The 20,177-nt window shown below is 38.0% G+C and overlaps 1 protein-coding gene across 3 annotated transcripts in view; it reads right to left on the reverse strand.

The window, feature by feature from the left end:
• The window catches only part of LOC131689054 (oxysterol-binding protein 1), a 90,297-nt gene extending 70,758 nt beyond the window's left edge, over nucleotides 1-19,539 (reverse strand). For 2 of the 3 annotated variants that reach the window (XM_058973816.1, XM_058973815.1), the window contains exon 1: nucleotides 19,047-19,538. In XM_058973816.1, coding sequence (XP_058829799.1) covers nucleotides 19,047-19,228 — 182 coding nt within the window. In that variant the 5' untranslated portion in view covers nucleotides 19,229-19,538. Of the gene's footprint in view, nucleotides 1-19,046 lie in introns of all 3 variants that reach the window. The other variant, XM_058973814.1, reaches the window with a different exon arrangement.
• Nucleotides 19,540-20,177: the final 638 nt, after the last annotated feature.

The raw sequence follows: 20,177 nt of genomic DNA on the forward strand, positions 1-20,177 counted from the left end.
ATTACAAGGTAGAGTAAAAGTAGGGAAAAGGAAAGAAAGCAAACGAGGAAAAAAAATAAAGCAAAACTTATCTGCAAACAACGTCGATTGTTCCGCACCAGCGAAAACAATGTACTGGATTTACTGCCGGCACCAGCAGAATGGCAGCTATCGAACGAACAAAGGATGACCTTGAATCACTGAATTTACACACCGAACACCACTGTGAAATATAACGATCCGCTCCGTTCAAAGGTTGGGAGACGTATGTAGGAAATTTATTGAATTGGCCTAAGATTAAGCTTTCGAATTTTACAAAAAAAGTTTTTGTGGCAAGTGATCTGTAGATGTGTCAAAATAAATTTGTACTACTTTTGCTTTTCTAAACAGAGGTAAATTTTTCAACATTCCAGAACTACAATCTGTCAGAAAATGTAGGGCTATCGGAAGCTAAAACTTCGTAAATTCGCACTCCTGGCCCTTTCTTCAAAATCATCCAGTGCAGTACTATGACCCACTTTTTCGAATTTGAACCGCTCATGTGGAAGTCGGTATTTATCAGTATTGCTCATCTCCCATCCATTCTTCTTCTGGGCTACCAATGGATCAAGGCCCTTGTCGTTATGCTTAATATATTTATTACGCATAATAAACATGTCGTTTGCAATTTGGCATTTAACCCAATTATGGGAGCGTGTCTGATAGGGATAGTGGAGATGCCAACTGGTCAGTAACATTTCGCATTGAATTTCTTCACATTCATTTGGGATATTTTTTATACTTTTTGTACGTTTGCTTTGTACTGTAGAGTTTGGAATGATTATTGAAGTGTTAATAAGAAGCAATACTCCCAATGGCCGGTTGTTCGGACTTCAAATTGCTCGTTCCCAATTCTCGGAAATTGATCGCGAGCAACTTAGTACATACTTAGTAGATAAATAGACCTCTAGTATATTCCACACGGCTTTATCTTTTTATGTAACGCCACGCGCATGAATAATTATTAAAATTCCTATTCGAATGCCATTCATATATCTACTGGTGGTCGCTCACCAGAAAACTTTGATCTAAAGTGAAAAGACAAAGCGCGTGATTACTTGGCTAAATTACAATATCTACCAAGATATACCCTGATTCATCTCCCTACCTACTAACACCAATCGACACTGGTGCATGATGCAGAGAATTCCTCGGTCATAATAGACACAAGTGTTGAACTAACATTCCTTTTCCATCCCTAAATTGATCTGCGCGGGCGTGGTCATCTACGTTATTGATCATACTATAATCTTAGTCTCTTTAGGTTACACGTTGAATATGATGTACTACTCCCAAGTATGATACACGGGAAACTCATGGGCGGTCAACTAAGCTAAGCCAAACTAAGCTAAGCTAAGCTGTGCGTCGAGAAATTAATAATTATAATTTATGCCTAACGTTCATAATGCCAATCGTCAATTATGCCTAACGTCAATTATGCCTAACGTACGTATGCCAAACGTCCGTATGCCTAAGGTATTTATGTCTAATGAGGTACATCCATTTACAAGGGATTAGTTTTTATGCGATTGACATGCACACTATGAATAGCAATGTAGTTAGGTAAAGTTTACTACAATATATACATATGTACAAGGTCTGTTAACTTTGTTGATATTTAAATGGTGTGTTACGTAGAATTGATGGTTCAAAATATGATGGTTTAAAATTCCTTTCGCATGCGGAAATGCTGGCGTTGAGATTTTGGGTATCTATTAGACCGGCAACAATGTTGACCTTTTATCGCAACACTGCTATATCAAATGGTAATTGGCTCCACCAACCAAATGCCAAATATAACCTTTTTTGACAACTCTAGTTCACTCGCAAGCGTCTTCAAGTTTCTGTTGTGATATATATGGAAAATTTGAAATGAAAACTCAAAATTCAATAAAAACTCGCACAGTGACTTTGCTAACTTAAAAACTTTAGGTAACATAGCTTTTTTTATTGCGAACAGTTTTGTTGAAGATTGAATATTGATTGGAAGTCACCGGACAAAGTTAGTTAGCTTTGAAGGTCAACAGAATTTTTGAAAATGTCAAATTCACGTGCAATGAACACATAACTTCACATCTGTATATCTTTTTACTGGAAAATCGGATCAATTTTCAGTCTTCGGCAATATTGTTTCTTACATCTTAAACTATATATCTGATGATTGTGGGACGTACAAGGTAATACCAACGCAAGTTTGCAAGTTATGGAACATATTATATGGAAGACCCCTTAAAATCTACCATGAAATAATGAAGCTGCTTATCGCAGTGCACTTCAATATTTCATTTTAAACCACTACGATGGCACATTATTTTGAACATAACACTCGGGGAGAATCGCGTCGACTAACAATTGCGCCACTATATGAAAGTAAAATGCTAGTACTTTCAGATTATTATGATATTGTTTGCTCCTTTTTGCTCCTTAACGAGTTATTTAAAGTGGAAGTTACCCCAAAAATATCACAAAATTTGGAATATCTTTTTAAATTCAACAAATAGAAAGTAACTCTGTTCGGCAAAAATATGTGTTTTAATGTGGAAGATTTCAAGAAGGTAGGAGAATGTCTAAAAAAGTTATGATGAAAAAACTAATTTTAAGGGGTCTTTTATATAATATGTTCCATAACTTGCAAACTATTAAAGTTAGATATATGATGTCTTCAGCAATTTCTTTTGTAGTTATATTTGCTACAACTTTGCTGAAGACACAATGTCTCTATCTTAATTAGTTCAGAAAATAAATTTCGTATATCACTTGTAGGTGAATTAATTACTAAATGATATACTCCTGTAGATGCGCAATCATAAGGGCACCAACTTCTCCGAACAAACTATACTTCTAAAGTTAACGGTTTAGGCGCTATTCATTTTGAGCACGAAAACGACGTTTTAGAACATTGTGCAATGAAGAAATAGTCTTTGACTCCGCCAAGAAGTGAAGTTTTCCAAGGAAAATTTTTATTTTAGCTTTTCAATGGTATTTACAAATATACATACTAGCTAGAACTTTCCCTTCCCTTTCCAAAAATCACGAACACGTTTCTTTTTTGTCTCCTCGAGCAATCTACCCCCTTAATTGTACCTATTAATTAAGGACATAAAATACCAAAAAAAAACAAAGAATGAGAGAAAGTTTGCCATATTTTCGAAGAAACCGTTAAATTAGTCTTTTAACAACCTACCAAAAATTTGGTGTAGTTCGATACAATAGGAAAAATATATCCTCAAAAATAATCCTCAAGAAGACAGTATTCGAAGAAGTTTCTTGTGGACTTTGACTTTGTTTCCAATTACTTGGAGTCATTTATTTCGTTTCTCGGTTTCCGAGATATGATCCAGATCGATACGATGATCATAATTTAGAAAATTTACTGTCAGAAGGTAGTGGTAAATGTATGTTTGCACACTGATAAGTGATCACGGTATATCCAGGCAAATTGAAATTGTTCGGTGGTCATTCCTAGCGGTGGTAGGTAGAAAACTGAAATACAAAATATGTCCTAATATCATCCTTTTCCGTTTTATCGAAATAAAATTTGGCTGGTTTTTTAAAACGGATCATAACTATATTGAACAATAAATAACATGCTATAACTTTTCAAAAAAAACAAGATAGACATTTCGTGTCTTTAGTAATATTGTTTGTAAAAGAAAGAGCTACAAATTGGCTGAAGACATCATCTCAATATAATTACTTAAAAAAAATAATGAAGCTATTTCACTTATAGGGGGATTAATCTATGAACACATAATATCAAAAGAAACAGTACATAACATTCAATAAATCCTCCGAAGGTTCAATGGACCAAAGCTTAGCCGTTTCGGCAATAATAGTTGATTGCTTGTTTTTGGTCTTGTATCTCATTTCGAGAGTACTTTCCAAAAAAACATAAATAACACAACACATTACATTTTGACGCATTCATATTTTAGCAACTAAACATCAGAATCCAAAACAATTTAATAGAGTTCTGTCTGGGTGTTAGGCATTTCATTTGAAATTGATTTGGATAAGATCGGTTCAGCCGTTACAGTGAAACACGAATGAGAGTTTGTCCATTACATACACACACAGACACCCACACACAGACATTGTCACAAATCATCGAGCTGAATCGTTTGGTATATAAGATCTTGAAAGTTTGAGCGAATTCTATACATTTCTTTTTTAAGAAATGTAAAACAATAAACTCTTATGTTTCTACAGTAAAATCGACCTTTACCTTAAGGAGGATGGGTATGTATCTTAACAAAAAAAAATTGTTTTTCTTCCATACTTTTTTCTCGGGAACACTATCATTTTATCGCAGGACAGTAAAATAAATTGTTAGATGAAGTTTTATTGTAAATGTACTGCGAGAACTCTACGTCTAACAATGTTGATACAATGATAACCGTAAGTACATATTATTTTATGATTGTTTGTAGGGTAATGCTATTGTAAATTTCTATTCGGGCTGTCTTTCGACATTAGTTTTTTTTATTAATCTTGTCAATTAATATGATTTCTTCCCCGGCTGATCAATCAAGGGGAACACAATGTGAAATAATTGAATATCAAAAAAGTTTGCCTTATGAGTTTCCGCTTTTTGAGTATTTGGATTTTTTTCGCCGTTTGATTTTTTGAAGTTTTCAGCGTGAGGCATTTAGAAATTCCACCTTATTTTTTCGTACTTTTTAATTTTCAGCCTTTTGATGGTAAACCATAGTGACACTTTTAATGCTCGTATGTCACGTTAGCCGCAATATAGAGCCAGTCAGAATTCCGACTAAGCTTTACTGGGAGGACCCCTTATTTTTTTTTAAACTAGCTGAAAATTTGACTAATAATTAAACGTCAATTAACAGAGTAATCCACATTTTTAGATGAAATGGATAGAAGCAAAATGGATAAGCATAACTTGCCTCTATCGTTTTCAGCATCACAGTGCCACTCGACTAATTGTCGATTGCATCTTTATTTATACAATATTCAACCAGGAAGGTTTATCCAAAATTTATTAGAATCCTTATACAGGTCGGACTCGATTATCTGGGGACTTCAATAAAAATATAATCGAGTTAAATTTTTTTTTTTTATTCATTTCGTTTATTTGATAGGCACAAATGCGTTAGCTTGGCGGTGCCAAATTCTTTTGTTTTTACATTTTGTATATTTTAAAACTAGGAGGTTACAATGTTGAAATATTTTTTTAAAAAAGAAAAATTTTACAGCTATCTTAAGACTAGAAATAAGATTCTATATACAAGAGAGGGGGCGAAAGATTTTTTTTATGAAAAAATTTTAAAACAAGGAATTCAATAGTAATAATTTTTAGGAAATATTTACACTTATCTTAAAACTAACAATATAGTTTGGTACACAAAAGGGGGAACAAATATTTATGAGAAAATTCGCATGTGTTTTAAGACTAGGGATACAATTCTATTTACAAGATGGGGGACAATAGTTTTAACAAAGAGGTAAAATTACAACTATCTTAAAACTAGGAATACAGAATACAAATTTGAACTTTTTTAGCGGAGACTTATGCTTGGTCAAGATATTCAGAGGGGGGCTGTAGAAGCAGTTGTATCAAGGACAGGGGAGAGAAAGCGTAGATGGTGACCGGGAGAGAAGAGCAAAACTTGCAACTTTCGCTCAAACGGGAGATCAGCGAAAGATTACCGCCTCAGTCTAGTAGGTCGGATTGGCGGATGGTATTCTTCGGACCCGCGGGGAATCCTTCAAAAGTCATCGGACCTTGAGTCGCTCTCGCTTCAGTTTCCGTAGTGGTAAGTGCGACGGCGGTTACATAGTTGCAGTCTGGAGCTGATCGGTCCCACAAGGCAAGAGAAAGCTTCTAAAACGAGAAATAAAAAGAAAGGGGCTAAATTGGGATATTTGTCGTTTTTATGAAAGTATAAATAAGGGACATATAGGGGAAATCACGATTTGCCAGTATATCTCGGACTGAGACATTGGGTAGTCTACCTCGGGCCCGAAGGGAATCCTTTAACTGAGACCTGGCGTCCAAGTACCCGGCGCATACCCAGACAACGTGCTCGATGTCGTGATAGCCCTCGTCACAAGCGCACAGACTACTCTCCGCAAGCCCAATACGCCGCAGATGCGCATCCAAGGTGTAGTGGTTGGACATAAGTCGGGACATTACACGAATAAAATCCCGACCCACATCCATCCCCCTGAACCAAGGCTTCGTTGATACCTTTGGGATAATGGAATGTAGCCATCGTCCAAGTTCACCATTGCTCCACGAGGTTTGCCAACTGTTGAGTGTCCTCTGACGACAAATACTAAAAAATTCGTTGAAGCAGATTGGTCTTTCGTATATGTCACCATTTAATGCGCCCACCTTTGCTAATGAGTCGGCCTTTTCATTGCCCGAGATAGAGCAATGAGAGGGGACCCAAACAAAGGTAATTTGATAAGATTTTTCAGATAACGTACACAAGGACTCCCGTATCTTCCCCAGGAAGTATGGGAATTGCTTTTTGGGCTTCATCGCACGAAGAGCCTCGATGGAGCTGAGGCTGTCCGAAATGATGAAGTAGTGATCTGTGGGCAGAGTGTCGATGATCCCAAGGGTGTACTGAATTGCAGCTAACTCTGCGACGTAAACTGAAGCAAGATCATTGAGCTTGAATGAAGCGGTGATAGTATTGTTGAAGATACCGAAGCCAGTGGACCCATCGAGATTTGATCCGTCAGTGTAGAACATTTTGTCACAGTCGACTTCTCGGAATTTATTATAAAATATATTGGGGATCACTTGCGGGCGTATATGGTCCGGGATTCCACGAATCTCTTCCTTCATGGATGTGTCGAAGAATACAGTAGAATCAGAAGTATCTAGGAAACGAACACGGCTGGGAGTATATGAAGAAGGATTAATGCTCTGTGCCATGTAGTCGAAGTACAAGGCCATAAATCGGGTTTGAGAATTAAGCTCGACGAGCCTCTCGAAGTTTTCAATCACCAACGGGTTCAGAATGTCGCATCGGATGAGCAATCGATATGAGAGTTCCCAAAATCGATTTTTTAGCGGAAGAACGCCCGCCAGCACTTCGAGACTCATCGTATGGGTCGAGTGCATGCAACCCAAGGCAACGCGCAAGCAACGATACTGGATTCTCTCCAGTTTGATGAAGTGTATGTTCGCAGCGGAGCGGAAACAGAAGCACCCGTACTCCATCACCGACAATATCGTTGTTTGGTATAACCTGATCAGGTCTCCTGGGTGAGCACCCCACCATGTTCCAGTTATTGTTCGGAGAAAATTGATCCTTTGTTGGCATTTCTGTTTCAGATACCTAATGTGACATCCCCAGGTACCTTTAGAGTCGAACCAGACCCCGAGATATTTAAATGTGAAAACCTGGTTGATCGTTGCACCCATTAATAGAAGCTGGAGTTGCGCCGGCTCACGCTTCCTAGAAAAAACAACCAACTCAGTTTTCTCCGTGGAGAACTCAATACCCAGCTGAAGAGCCCAAGCAGACAAATTGTCCAAGGTATTTTGTAATGGTCCTTGCAAGTCGGCAGCTTTGGGCCCTGTAACAGAGACCACGCCGTCGTCTGCAAGTTGCCTTAGCGTGCATGAATTGGCAAGACAATCGTCAATGTCATTCACGTAGAAATTGTAGAGCAGGGGACTTAGACATGAGCCCTGGGGAAGACCCATGTAGCTAAATCGCGATGTTGTTAAATCGCCATGCGAAAAGTGCATGTGCTTTTCAGACAACAGGTTTAGCAAAAAGTTATTTAAAATTGGCGAAAGACCATGCTGGTGCAGCTTCTCTGACAGAATGTTGATAGAAACTGAGTCAAAAGCCCCCTTAATATCCAAGAAGACTGATGCCATCTGCTCTTTGTTAGCATAGGCCATTTGGATTTCTGTAGAAAGCAACGCAAGGCAATCGTTCGTCCCTTTGCCTTTGCGGAAGCCAAATTGTGTATCTGACAGTAAGCCATTTGCTTCAACCCAATTGTCGAGGCGAAACAAGATCATTTTCTCGAACAACTTCCGAATACAGGACAGCATTGCAATCGGCCGATATGAGTTGTGGTCGGAGGCTGGTTTTCCTGGTTTTTGGATGGCGATGACCTTCACTTGCCTCCAGTCATGAGGGACAATGTTACCCTCAAGAAACTTGTTAAATAAATTCAACAAGCGCCTTTTTGCAGTGTCAGGTAGATTCTTCAGCAAGTTGAATTTGATTCTGTCTAACCCTGGGGCGTTATTGTTGCATGATAAGAGAGCAAGTGAAAACTCCACCATCGAAAACGGTGTTTCGTTCGCGGTATCGTGAGGAGACGCGGCGCGGTACGTTTTCTGTACCGGGACAGAGTCCGGACAGATCTTCTTGGCGAAAGCAAATATCCAACGGTTTGAATATTCCACGTTCTCGTTGGTACTATTACGGTTACGCATACGTCGAGCCGTACCCCAAAGAGTGCTCATCGCTGTTTCTCTCGTTAACCCGTCGACGAACCGGCGCCAATAACTGCGTTTTTTGGCTTTCATTAGACTCTTCATTCGCCTTTCTAACGACGCGTACTGTAGATAGCTAGCGGGTAACCCGTCTTCCCGGAAGGCCTTATATGCAGTGGACTTTTCCGCGTACAGCTCTGAGCACTCTTTATCCCACCACAGGGTGGGAGACCGTCCATGGGTATTCGCGCTGGGTACTGGTTTAGTCTGAGCTTGATTCGCACTGTCGAGAATCAAGCCAGCCAAAAACCTGTACTCTTCCTCCGGAGGAAGTTCTTGAGTGGATTCGATTTTAACGGATATCGCGGTCGCGTAACTCTTCCAATCAATGTTCCGTGTGAGGTCATACGATACATTGATTGTTTCCGATGGTCTTGAACCGTTAGCAATTGAAATCACGATAGGCAAATGATCGCTACCGTGGGGATCAGGGATCACCTTCCACGTGCAATCTAACTGTAGCGAAGTCGAGCATAGAGATAAATCCAACGCGCTTGCGCGTGCTGGTGGTGTAGGAATCCGCGTCATTTCTCCCGTGTTTAAGATGGTCATGTTGAAATTATCGCAAAGATCTTGGATTAATGTTGATCTATTATCATCATGAAGACAGCCCCATACCGTACCGTGCGAGTTAAAGTCTCCCAGAACTAGCCGCGGTGCCGGTAAGGATTCCGTGATATTACAAAGCGTTCGGTGCCCTACCGAGGCTCTAGGAGGAATGTAGATGGAAGCAATGCAAAGGTCTTTACCTTTGATTAAAACTTGACAAGCGACAATTTCAATGCCTGGTGTCGAAGGGAGGTTAATTCGGTTGAAAGAATAGCACTTTTTGATCCCCAAAAGTACTCCTCCATAGGGGTTTTCTCGATCCAGACGAATTATATTAAAGTCGTGGAAGTTGAGATTTATATCGGAAGTTAACCAAGTTTCACATAATGCGAAAGCATCACATTTTAAACTATTTAGTAAAAATTTAAAGGAATCGATTTTCGGGAGGATACTTCTGCTGTTCCACTGTAGAACAGTGATCGAATCGGTGACCTCGTTCGATGACTTAGCCATCGAAGGATACGATCGCTGCAAGGAGGGGCCATTTAGTAGTCAACTGCTTCAAAAATGTTTGCACTATAGGGAGAAAACGTATCAGAAGGCTTTTAAGAGGATCAGTAACATTGAAAGCTGTGAAAATTAAGTCCACTATGTCAGAAAATTTCATTAGTCCGCTACTGGACTGAGTATCTGTTTGAAAAAAGGGGACACTTGGGGTTTTTGGTGTCCCTGGAAGTGGTGGGTACTCCTTGTTAGAATTAATATTTCCAAGTCCTGGAGCAAATTGCTTCGGCTTTTGTGCATCACTTCCGTTGGATTTATTGATTGCGGTTGGCGCACTCTGAGTGGACGACACCTTGGCACCCTTACGAGGCAATGTAGGGGAGGCTAGATTTCTCCTCTTCCTGGATTCCCCTGGGTTAACCAATGATGTTCCCTCTTGTGGGTCGTCAGATTCTTGCTCAACGCCAGCCAAAAGAGCAAAGGAATTTTCGGAAGCGACAGATGGCGAAGCATTCTTTAGCATTTCTGCATAAGAGTGCCTCGAGCGATCCTTAAGGGAGCGCTTAATTTTATCCCCGCGCTGCTTGTACGCCGGGCATGACTTAAGAGCATGCGGAGGGCCCCCGCAGTAAATACACTTCTCAGTTTCTCCACCGCAAGCGTCATCCTCATGCTCTCCCTCGCATTTGCCGCACCGTTTTTTATTGCCACAATAAGTGGCTGTGTGGCCCAGTTGCTTGCAATTGCTGCAGTTCATTACCCGCGGTACAAATAGGCGAACAGGTAGGCGAACCTTATCCAGGAGGACATAGTTGGGAAGAGCAGATCCGGAGAAAGTCACCCGAATCGAGTCTGACGGAGAATAAGTTGTCTTATCATCTTCAGTTTTTGCGGAATACAATTGCTTGCATTCCAGAATTTTCACCTTTTGAAGTGAAGGGTCCTTAAAGCAGCCAACCCCGTACTTCAACAGGTCTTCGCACTTTAGACCCGGTTCGGCGACGACCCCATCGATCTCCACAACTCTACAAGGCACATACACTTTGAATTGCTTCGTAAAACGCTCGCTGCGAGCAATCTGGTTTGCCTGGTCGAGGTCATTTACTATAACGCGTATCTTATTAGCTCGAACACGTGTTATCTGAGCCACGGACGGGTAGTTGGCAGTCAGCTCCCGTGAGATTTCTAGAATATTGGGCGATTTCGTGTTGGGCCGGAAATACACCACCCAGGGTCCAGTCGAACTGGCTGGGTATGTTTTAATACGGGGAGGACTGGGGGAATCAGGGGAGGGAGTAATTTCGGGTTTATCCGGTATATCCATGGGAATATCATTCCCATCCAATGTTACTTCGCCCTCGGCCATTTAGGCACGAGGATAACACGTGGTGTAAACGAGAGATGAAACTTATATTCAGGGGAAAGGGCAGAAGTAGAGACCGATCGGGGAAAGGGAAATGAAAGAAAAAAAAATACTTAGCTTATATAGCGGCGATTCCGGCTATTCTGGTATTCACTTCACCAGCCTGGGCACCGGCGAACAAAGACTGCCTCGAACAATGGTTGACCTTCACTGACAATTTATTCTTGTTCACTTTATGCACAGCACCAGAAAACGAACTGCTTCGATCGAGAGCTCGGAGAGTTATGAGTTAAATTTGTTTTTGTATTATTTTATGAATTTAAGCTTCATTCGCGAAGAAATTGGAAATAAAATGGTCAGGGTAAATTTTCTTATTATGGCGAACGTAAATGTACCTATTTTGGCCCTATTCGATTTTTTAGAATTTCAAGGTGTGATTTGTATTTTCAGTTGATTTTCATTTATTATTTATATTGGTAATGAGTTAACGGTATATATCAGTTGTTTATAGCTATTTGTGCAAGAACTCAAAGACAAACTTTCTAATAAGTTGTGTCTTTTGCAATACAGATCAACCTCGATTACCCGGGGCTTTGACGCAGACTCAGGTGATTCGTATTTCTAATGCCGAAAGATCCTTACTCCTGCGGTAGCAGACAAAGCGTTAAGTTGCGGGTAAACTTTAAGCTTTCTCATATGACCATTTTTCCACGCTTTTCTAAACTTTCTTCCTTCAACTCGTTGCTCTCTCTCTCTCTCTCTCTTGAGAACTATGTCTCTTAAAATTGAAAAATATACTTCACTTTCCAGTCTCTTGCTAATTGAATGTCATTCAAAAAATAAAAAAAATAAAAAAAGGAAAATTGATTCACTCTTAGTCTTTAATAAAAAAAGGAATTAATTAGAAAGTTGTATCAGTTTTCAATAATATTAAAGCCTACGAAAATATTCCAAAATTGGTGAAAAACAATAACAGAAACTATCCTTGGCAGCACTGCTTCAGCGGAGCACAATCAGATGAATTGTAATAACTTCTGTTCTACTGATAATATTTATAACTGTTATGTTCTCAAATGATCGGTGTAAACAAACGTTGTGGAAACCAAAAGTAATAGTTGTTCAGAAATGTGGATAACATGGGCATGAAGGGGTTTAAGATGCCATTGAAATTCTGAGCAGGAAACAATTGATAATTGTAATAACTTCTGTTCTACTGATAATATTTATTACTGTTAGTTCTCAAATGATCGGTGTAAACAAACGTTGTGGAAACCAAAAGTTATAGTCGTTCAGAAATGTGGATAACATGGGCATGAAGGGGTTTAAGATGCCATTGAAATTCTGAGCAGGAAACAATTGATAATGGGAGAAGAGTAATATTGTGTCAAAACCCAGTGGAACTCAGAGTAGGATATTCATCAGAATTTTTACCGGATTTACTTAAAAATAGGAACATGATTCTATCCGCATCTTGAATAAATCATAATCTTCAGCAAAATTCTATCTTGAGAAGGATTCCACCAGACCTTTGAAAAGCTTTTTTCTAAAATCCAGCATCAAAATTCGGAGAAAAAACCGTAGAAATACGGATAAGTATTCAATCCAAATTCAGAAATAGATTCCATTGGAATTTTAAGAAAACTTTGATCAGAATCCTGGGAAGTATTCAAACAAAATCTTGAGAAGAATGTCATCATTATCCCAAAAGAGCGTCAGAAACAGACCGAGCAAAGATGGTGTAACTTTTTATGTGGCAAAAAGGCCTGCTGTAACCAATATGCGTATTACGAGAAAAATATAGTTTTAGTTTAAAACTAAAAAGTTGCATATTTGGCAACATTGCCGTTAAAAACTAGTATTTTTTCTAGATTCATTAAACACACCTTTCAAAAATCATTTTGCTGATTGATTATAATTATAATGTTCAATTAAAAATTAGCGTTCAGATTTATTTCAATCTTTTTAAATATTAAAGAAAGATTTTTCACATTGGTTTTTTGTCTATGACTGATCAAAACAATTAATACCAATTCAAGGTGCTTTCCAACGTATGTGTAGCGGAATACTTCGTTTCAAGGTTAGTCACTCAAGTAAGTGTAAAAAGATATATTGCTATAGCTAGTTCAAATTTTGGCCGAAGTGCGACCTACACCAACAATAAAGAATTGCTAAACACTTTTTGAGCCTTACTGGTGCATTCAAAATTGTTAAATTATAAGAAACAATTACGAAATAATACTGTCGATGTGTACTATCATCTAGACTAAAAGAGTAAACCAAACATGCACACAAATTTCGTGAACAAATTTCAATATTTCTAAGATAATAAGATAATCTAAATTGCCTTATTTGATTAAGGGAACGAAGCTTTTCAAATCTTCCCAAAAATATTTATTTTTCTTATGTAATTAATAGCCACATCACCTGAGATTATTATCACAAAGTATCAAAGCTAAACTCCGAATATTTTCGAAGATAAATATAGTAGAACCGGTTTGCACGGAGTTGCGTAGGGTCAAGACGTATAATTAAACAGGTGTTTAAAGATTATGAAATCAGCGTAGATGATTGCACGAGAAACTGATTAACTCGAGCAAACACATTGTTGTAGAAGTTTAACTACACTACTACTTTAACCACCGAAATCAATAAAGAAAAATTATAAAATTGATCCATTAATTGTTAAAAATCGGGTGTTTTGTTGTTACAATGGTGGCTTTAATGCTTAACTTTGACAATTTTTTAACTTTTTATGGTTCATGCATTTAATGGTCCATGCATGTCTGCTAACTAGTGGTGTCTCAGATGATTTCACAGTCAAAATCTTCCGTCGAGAGGAATTTTGGACGATTGTCGATTGACATTTTGTATTTTTCCTAGATCAAAGCTATATCAAATATACGCAAGAAACAACAAGGTGTGAGGTTGTCCAAAAAAAATCATGGGTTCTGGGTTGAGTGGTCGCTTACTGAGACCTCAATAGTGTACTAGCTTTGAAGTGTCTGTATAAATACACCTAGTTGAATAGACCGATATTTTGAATACAACTCTCTTTAAATCCCATTTATAATTAGTAATACGATAATAATAAAAAATAAAAGTCTACGAAGATTTTTTCAAAGAACACCTCCCCCCAACCCCCTCGTAGACAAACGTAGACTTTTGCTAGACCCCCCTTTTCCCCCTATGAGTCTACGTGGTTTATGAACGGCCCCTATAGGATTTTATATGGAGAAATCAATTATTTTGCATTTATGTTAATAAAGATCGGTATTTCATTCACTATGAAAAAACAGCTTTATAAAACTACAGTTCAAACCTTGGTTAACAACTTTGTCAAATACGGTAACTACGGTAGCTACGAGTTTTCAAAAAATAGTTATAACGATTTTAAAACTTATGGCTCAATTCAAATGCAGAAATTCATTATTTCTTCCAACACTGTCAGTGCACCACGACACCGATAGTTTAAACTTAAATAAATGAGAATATAGTCATCGCAGAGACTTGTTAGCTTTGAATGAAATGTTCAAAATGGATTGCTGAATAACATAGACGTAGTCAGAAAATGAAAAGAAGAGGAGGGGTGGCTTGTGTACTCCCCAGTTCCATTTTTAGATAGTTTAGTATAATATAAGGAGCACATCTTCAACGCTGTTTTATACCGGTTTATAAATAAATCTTACGTGTTTGAGTGCTACTATTTAAGGGCTCTATTGTTATCTCATTTAAAATGGTACACCGGTTTATAAGTTTTGCATAGTTTAAAACCCTATTTCTTAGCCGTTCAGTCAGAATTTAAAAAAATGCATATCCTTAGATCCCTTGAAGTCTCGGAATCATTTCTATTGAAGCTTTCGTTTGAGAATCTAGGAACGAAACCAGGATAGTTACTTCAAACAAGCCTTTTTGTGATGAAGTTGGGTTAGGTTCACGCAAAACAGAGGTGATCTTGGTGAACCAGAAATATACTTCAGGTTAGAACCCAACGCGTTTTCCAGACCTGAGTTAGTTTTGCCTAAAGCAAAAGCAACACAAATTTGAAGGTGTGAGTTCTAAATGTTGTAAATGTTATTTCCCTCAACAAAGATTGTAGTATGATTCATATTTGGGTCTATCAAAATATTAAGAAAGTTCAGTCGTTGACATTTACAAGGATGTAATGATTCTTTGTCTTATACAAAACATTCTAAAAAGAGACTGGGGAGTACACAAGCCCCCCCCCCTCTTCTTTTAATTTTCTGACTTCGTCTGTTATTCAGCAATTCATTCTGAAGATTTCATTCAAAGGTACCAAGTCTCTGTGATGAACATATTCTCATTTATCTAAGTTTTTAATGTCGATGTCGGTGGTGCGCTGACAGTGTTGGAAAAAGTAATCAATTTCTGCATTTGGATTGACCCATAAGTTTTAAAATCGTCATAACTATTTTTTGAAAATTCGTAGCTAGTTACGGTCTTCGACAAAGTTGTTGACCAAGGTTTGAACTATAGTTTTATAAAGCTGGTTTTTCATATTGAGTGAAATAGGGATCTTTATTAACGTAAGTACCAAAAAATTGATTTCCCTATATAAAATCTCATGCAAACTTTGAACGCAATGCACAGGCATTTGGGACCACAAAAGGAACTCATAAAGTGCTGTGCCCGCTAGTTTAAATCATTTTGAAATTTTCCCATACAACCGCGAGCTACTCTAATGTACAGTAAAGATGAAAAAACGGAACGATTAGCAAAAATTCAGAGCATATTATTCTCGATTTAAAGAAAACTGATGCAAGAATAAGAGGCATTCCTGACTGACAGGTGATGTAAATTTAATATATCACGCAATAATTAGAAAGTTAGTCGCAGATAAGAATATAAGAGAGCACAATGTGATTATACTGGCCAACGATTGAGTCAACGATTAGTCTCCGGAAGTCGCGCTAGTGCACTGAGTGCACGCTGCTTTGAAAATCTAGCGAAATCGTCTTAGCGGCAGTTCGTTCAGTGGGCCATTTGCGCGACTTCCGAAGAGTTAAGAACACGTTTACATTTTCACCAAAATTTTTTCAACGCTTCTTCACATGCACATAAATTTAGTGTTTACTACAGAAATACTCGTCATTGAAAATGGAATAACAAATTAAATTCAAGTGCAACTTATCAGTATATTACTTATAGTTTTCGTCTAACGCTCCAATTTCAACAGTTGAATTAGAAGTTAAATAAATAAATAAAATTGTATGTCGAGCACGGTGACAGAATTGTGTGGGAAAAGTAAAATGATTCCTGATTCCATGAGTGGAATATTTATCTGAAACACAGTAAAAGAAAATCAACACCAGAGCTTTAGTACACATTCAAACTATTTGGCATGCATGTACTCAGTTATTTATATTAATACCTACGCGCATTTTTTACTAGATCATTCTAAAACGATAAAAAATGCCGTGTGGAAAAATTGTGGCAAACTCATGCACGGAACAAGCAATTATAAATCTAAATCACGAGCAAACAATTGGGCGCACGGGGTTCAACGAGCGTATGTGAGAATGAGAAGGATTGCATCATGTACCGACGATAACTTTTAAGTGCTTGTTGAACAATATACTCTGCATGGCATGACAAATAGCACAGAACTGATCACCATTGGCGACCACCACTGAAGGTTAAAAAAAAATTGTAACGTCAAGTTGGACTTTCGAACAAGCAAGGACAATCTCGATTAACATAATATGGCTCAAAAGCCAAATGGTAAAATTAACTTTAAGGAGAAATTTTGGAGAAACCGTTATCACCTAAGCAGCTGTCAATGAAAGAGAAAATTTTTCTCCTTTGTTTGCTATCAACGGCTGTGCTGGTTGATTAACGGTTCGTACGGAATTCCCCCCGAAGTGAATTTTGACAGTGGACTTTTGAGACCTAATCATATGTTTGTCGAGAAATGTAGTACTAAGATTGTACGTGTTTCATTTGTACAGGTAATTTGTATCCTTTATCACACGAGAAACACGTAATCATCAGATATAAGCCCAAAAACTGATTACTTGCAGTTTAAAAAGAATAAACAACTATGACATGTTCAATTGTAACTGCAAGCTTTGATATTAAATTAACAAAAAAGATACAGCATATACTAAAGTGTATGTCTTCAGGTCATAGATATATACGAGCCTATAATTGAACTATCGACAAACTGTCCGAGTTCTCTTTGAAGGCAAATTCCAGACAACCTATTACTGGTCGTTCACAGCAGTTTATTAAAGAAAAAAATTTCGCTTTTGTTTACTACCAACATCTGCGATTTGCGAGTAAAGGTTTGTCCAAAATGTCCAATCAAAGTGTTGGCGCCCAATTGCAGTATTTATTTCACATTTTTTAATTTATGACCCCAAATCTCTAGAATTTAAGTATTTACCCACTGTACTTGAAATGACAATCGAAAACACACATACGGAGGAAAAGAGGCAGTGAATAAAGCGAAAGACCGCGACCGCGAAACCCGCCAGTATTGTTAAGAATCCGAAAAGGAACCATTCATAAATTACGTAACGCAAGAATTGCCAAAATTGACTCCCCATTCCCCCCATGTAACAAATTCTCACAAATTTCTGTATACCCCCCTCCTCTATTACGTAACAAATTCCTTGAAAATTTCTTTTCTTCGGTGAAAACATGTTACGTAACGATCTTGCTCACTCCCCTCCCGCTATGTCACAATATGTAACAACTTGTCGAACCCCCTCCCCCCTAAAAGCGTTACGTAATTTATGAATGGTCCCAAATTGTGTTTGTTTATTCGTTCCGAAACATCGCGACTCCAAAACCAGTTAGTTCCATCCATGTATCGTGAAATTAGTGTCCGTCGAATTGTTCGTGTTCATAGTGAGATCTGACTCTGTTTCGCCGCAAGCTATATGCATTAAGAAAACCCTGTGGGAAACCGGCAGCATAACGATCCGTTGATAGTTGGCTGGTCCTTATCATATGTTTGGCAAGAACTGTGCCATTTGCCACATTTGATACTAAGTTTCGATGAAAAGAAACAAATATTCTCGCATAGATTAAGTTCAGCTCATCGTTATATTTAAGGTATACAGCATATGAGCAATAAACGATTAGAAATCCCCAGTAGGTTGACGAAATATGAGGAGGTAGGGGCAGAGATAACAGGACTAAAAATATTACCACGACTCGCATCGCTTGCTAGAAAGAAACGTGATCGTTTGTCTAGATAGAATTTAAATATATGACTATATGAGCGTTGATTGTAAAAGACAAGGAATGAATGGGACAGCTGTTGATAAGAGAACTATCAAAACGGGAAACAAATACGCTATCAGCATGGTTTGCCAAAACTGATTACCGGACAATGGTAAAAAATCGGAATGTATCATATAATAAATACATAGAGTGAGTTCGTGATATTCATAATTTCTATTAGGCGGCCCCATTAAAGTCAGCATCCCATTCTTTATCGACTCTGACACTTCATGTTGAATTCTTCTTTGACCTGAATAAAGCGTGGTGACAGGTTCTCATAATGTTAATAAACAAATACAAAAAAACTAACGCGAGGATAAAAGCCATAAAAACAAACCTTGTGTATTATTGCGATGACATAACATTCAATTACAAATAGTAGGAGTGATTAAAACGCGAAAAAAAAAATTTTGTTTTGATTTATTTGTTGACATTTCTGTTTTTGACAACTTTGGTGCTGCACTCATTCAAACTTGGTAAAAACAAAAACACTATTTTTTTTAAACATATTCAATATTTAATCTGCCAGAATGTCAGTCCAACAATTCTTGAGCATTGCAGCATGTTAGCCATACTAAGCCGGAAACGTCCAAATCGTTAACTCCCGGAAATGAGTGTTCGTGTGCTGGCGTTTCTGCTTAAACTCGAAAGATGATTTCTGATTCGTGATACAAATGAAAAAACAGGCCATGACTAGAGCAATGATAGTGGTCTTGAAATGGCTTATAGATAGTAGATAGGAAATGGATGTGACGATTACAAGATAGAGGTTACAACTATACTAAATGAACGAAAACGGGGAAATGGAATGAAAACGACGAATCCTGTTCGGAATCCGTGCGGGTGCAAAACAGCTCGACGGCTTACCTGTAATAAGAGAGAACTCCTTTGGAAAGAACAAACCACCGTTTCTGGTATCCCTTGAGGTAATTTGTCCATTTGAGAAGCCAACCCTTCATTTCCGGATCGGATTGCGTTCCCGCTGATCCTCCGGCTAGCGAGTTGACCGCCGGCAATCCTCCCTTCCCAACAAGCACAACCTCGGACATTTTTCTCCACTTTAAACTAATATTCTGCAACTTGCCCACTTTCACTAGAATCTTTTTTCTGCAAGCCCGCAGAGGAAGAAACGCAAAATTAACCACAACTTTTCCAAAGATTATTGACCGTTCACAACAAAATCACTAGAACTTGCTCTCTGGTAGTGAACACTTGCAAATCACGAGGAGTTTATTTCCAAAAGGACCATCAAATTCGAAAAATACGCATCAATCTTTAGCCACGTCCACCATTTTTTCGCAATGAAAAGTGAACAAGATTGTGAAAATTACTTTGACAGATTACTGTAATTCCGTCAGTGATGTTTGTTTTCTGCGTTTTTCTTTCTCTGCGGATAAAAAGGTTTGCTGACAGTTAAACAAATGCGATGAATTCAACGTAAAATTGGAACAAAACAAAATTAGAATAAACATCGAATATCGCCAGGGTTGTTACACGGCTGCCAGATTATTTTATTTAAAAAATGTCTCCATATCAACTGAATAGGGTTAATCAGATTTGTAAACAAACATTTGTTTTGCTGATTTCTCTTAATTTGTTATAATCACTATCCAGAATGGTTAGTAATTTTAATAAACTAATGGCGTTTTTCGAGAAGTTGCATAACGAATAAACCCACAACATTATAATAGCATTATATCGGCTATATATTTCCTATATAGTGGCACTAGATGCACATGTAAAGCATACATGCTTCAAAGATCTTTGAAGCATGTACGCCTTATATCAGCTTTATATACTATACAGAGCAAGCGGTAATGCTAAATTTCGGCTGTGCATGTATGCATTAATGAGGCTAATATGAAGCTTTATTGCATTTTGAATGATATAATGGAGTCTCAATGCAACATAAGTGCAAATGTATAGCCAGTATTGTGCGGTGGCTTAATGTTTATGGTTACTTGGGAACTTGACAATAATCGTGTTTTGTTAGCTATT

The sequence above is a fragment of the Topomyia yanbarensis genome, chromosome 3 (assembly GCF_030247195.1).
Source record: "Topomyia yanbarensis strain Yona2022 chromosome 3, ASM3024719v1, whole genome shotgun sequence".
Taxonomy (NCBI): domain Eukaryota; kingdom Metazoa; phylum Arthropoda; class Insecta; order Diptera; family Culicidae; genus Topomyia; species Topomyia yanbarensis.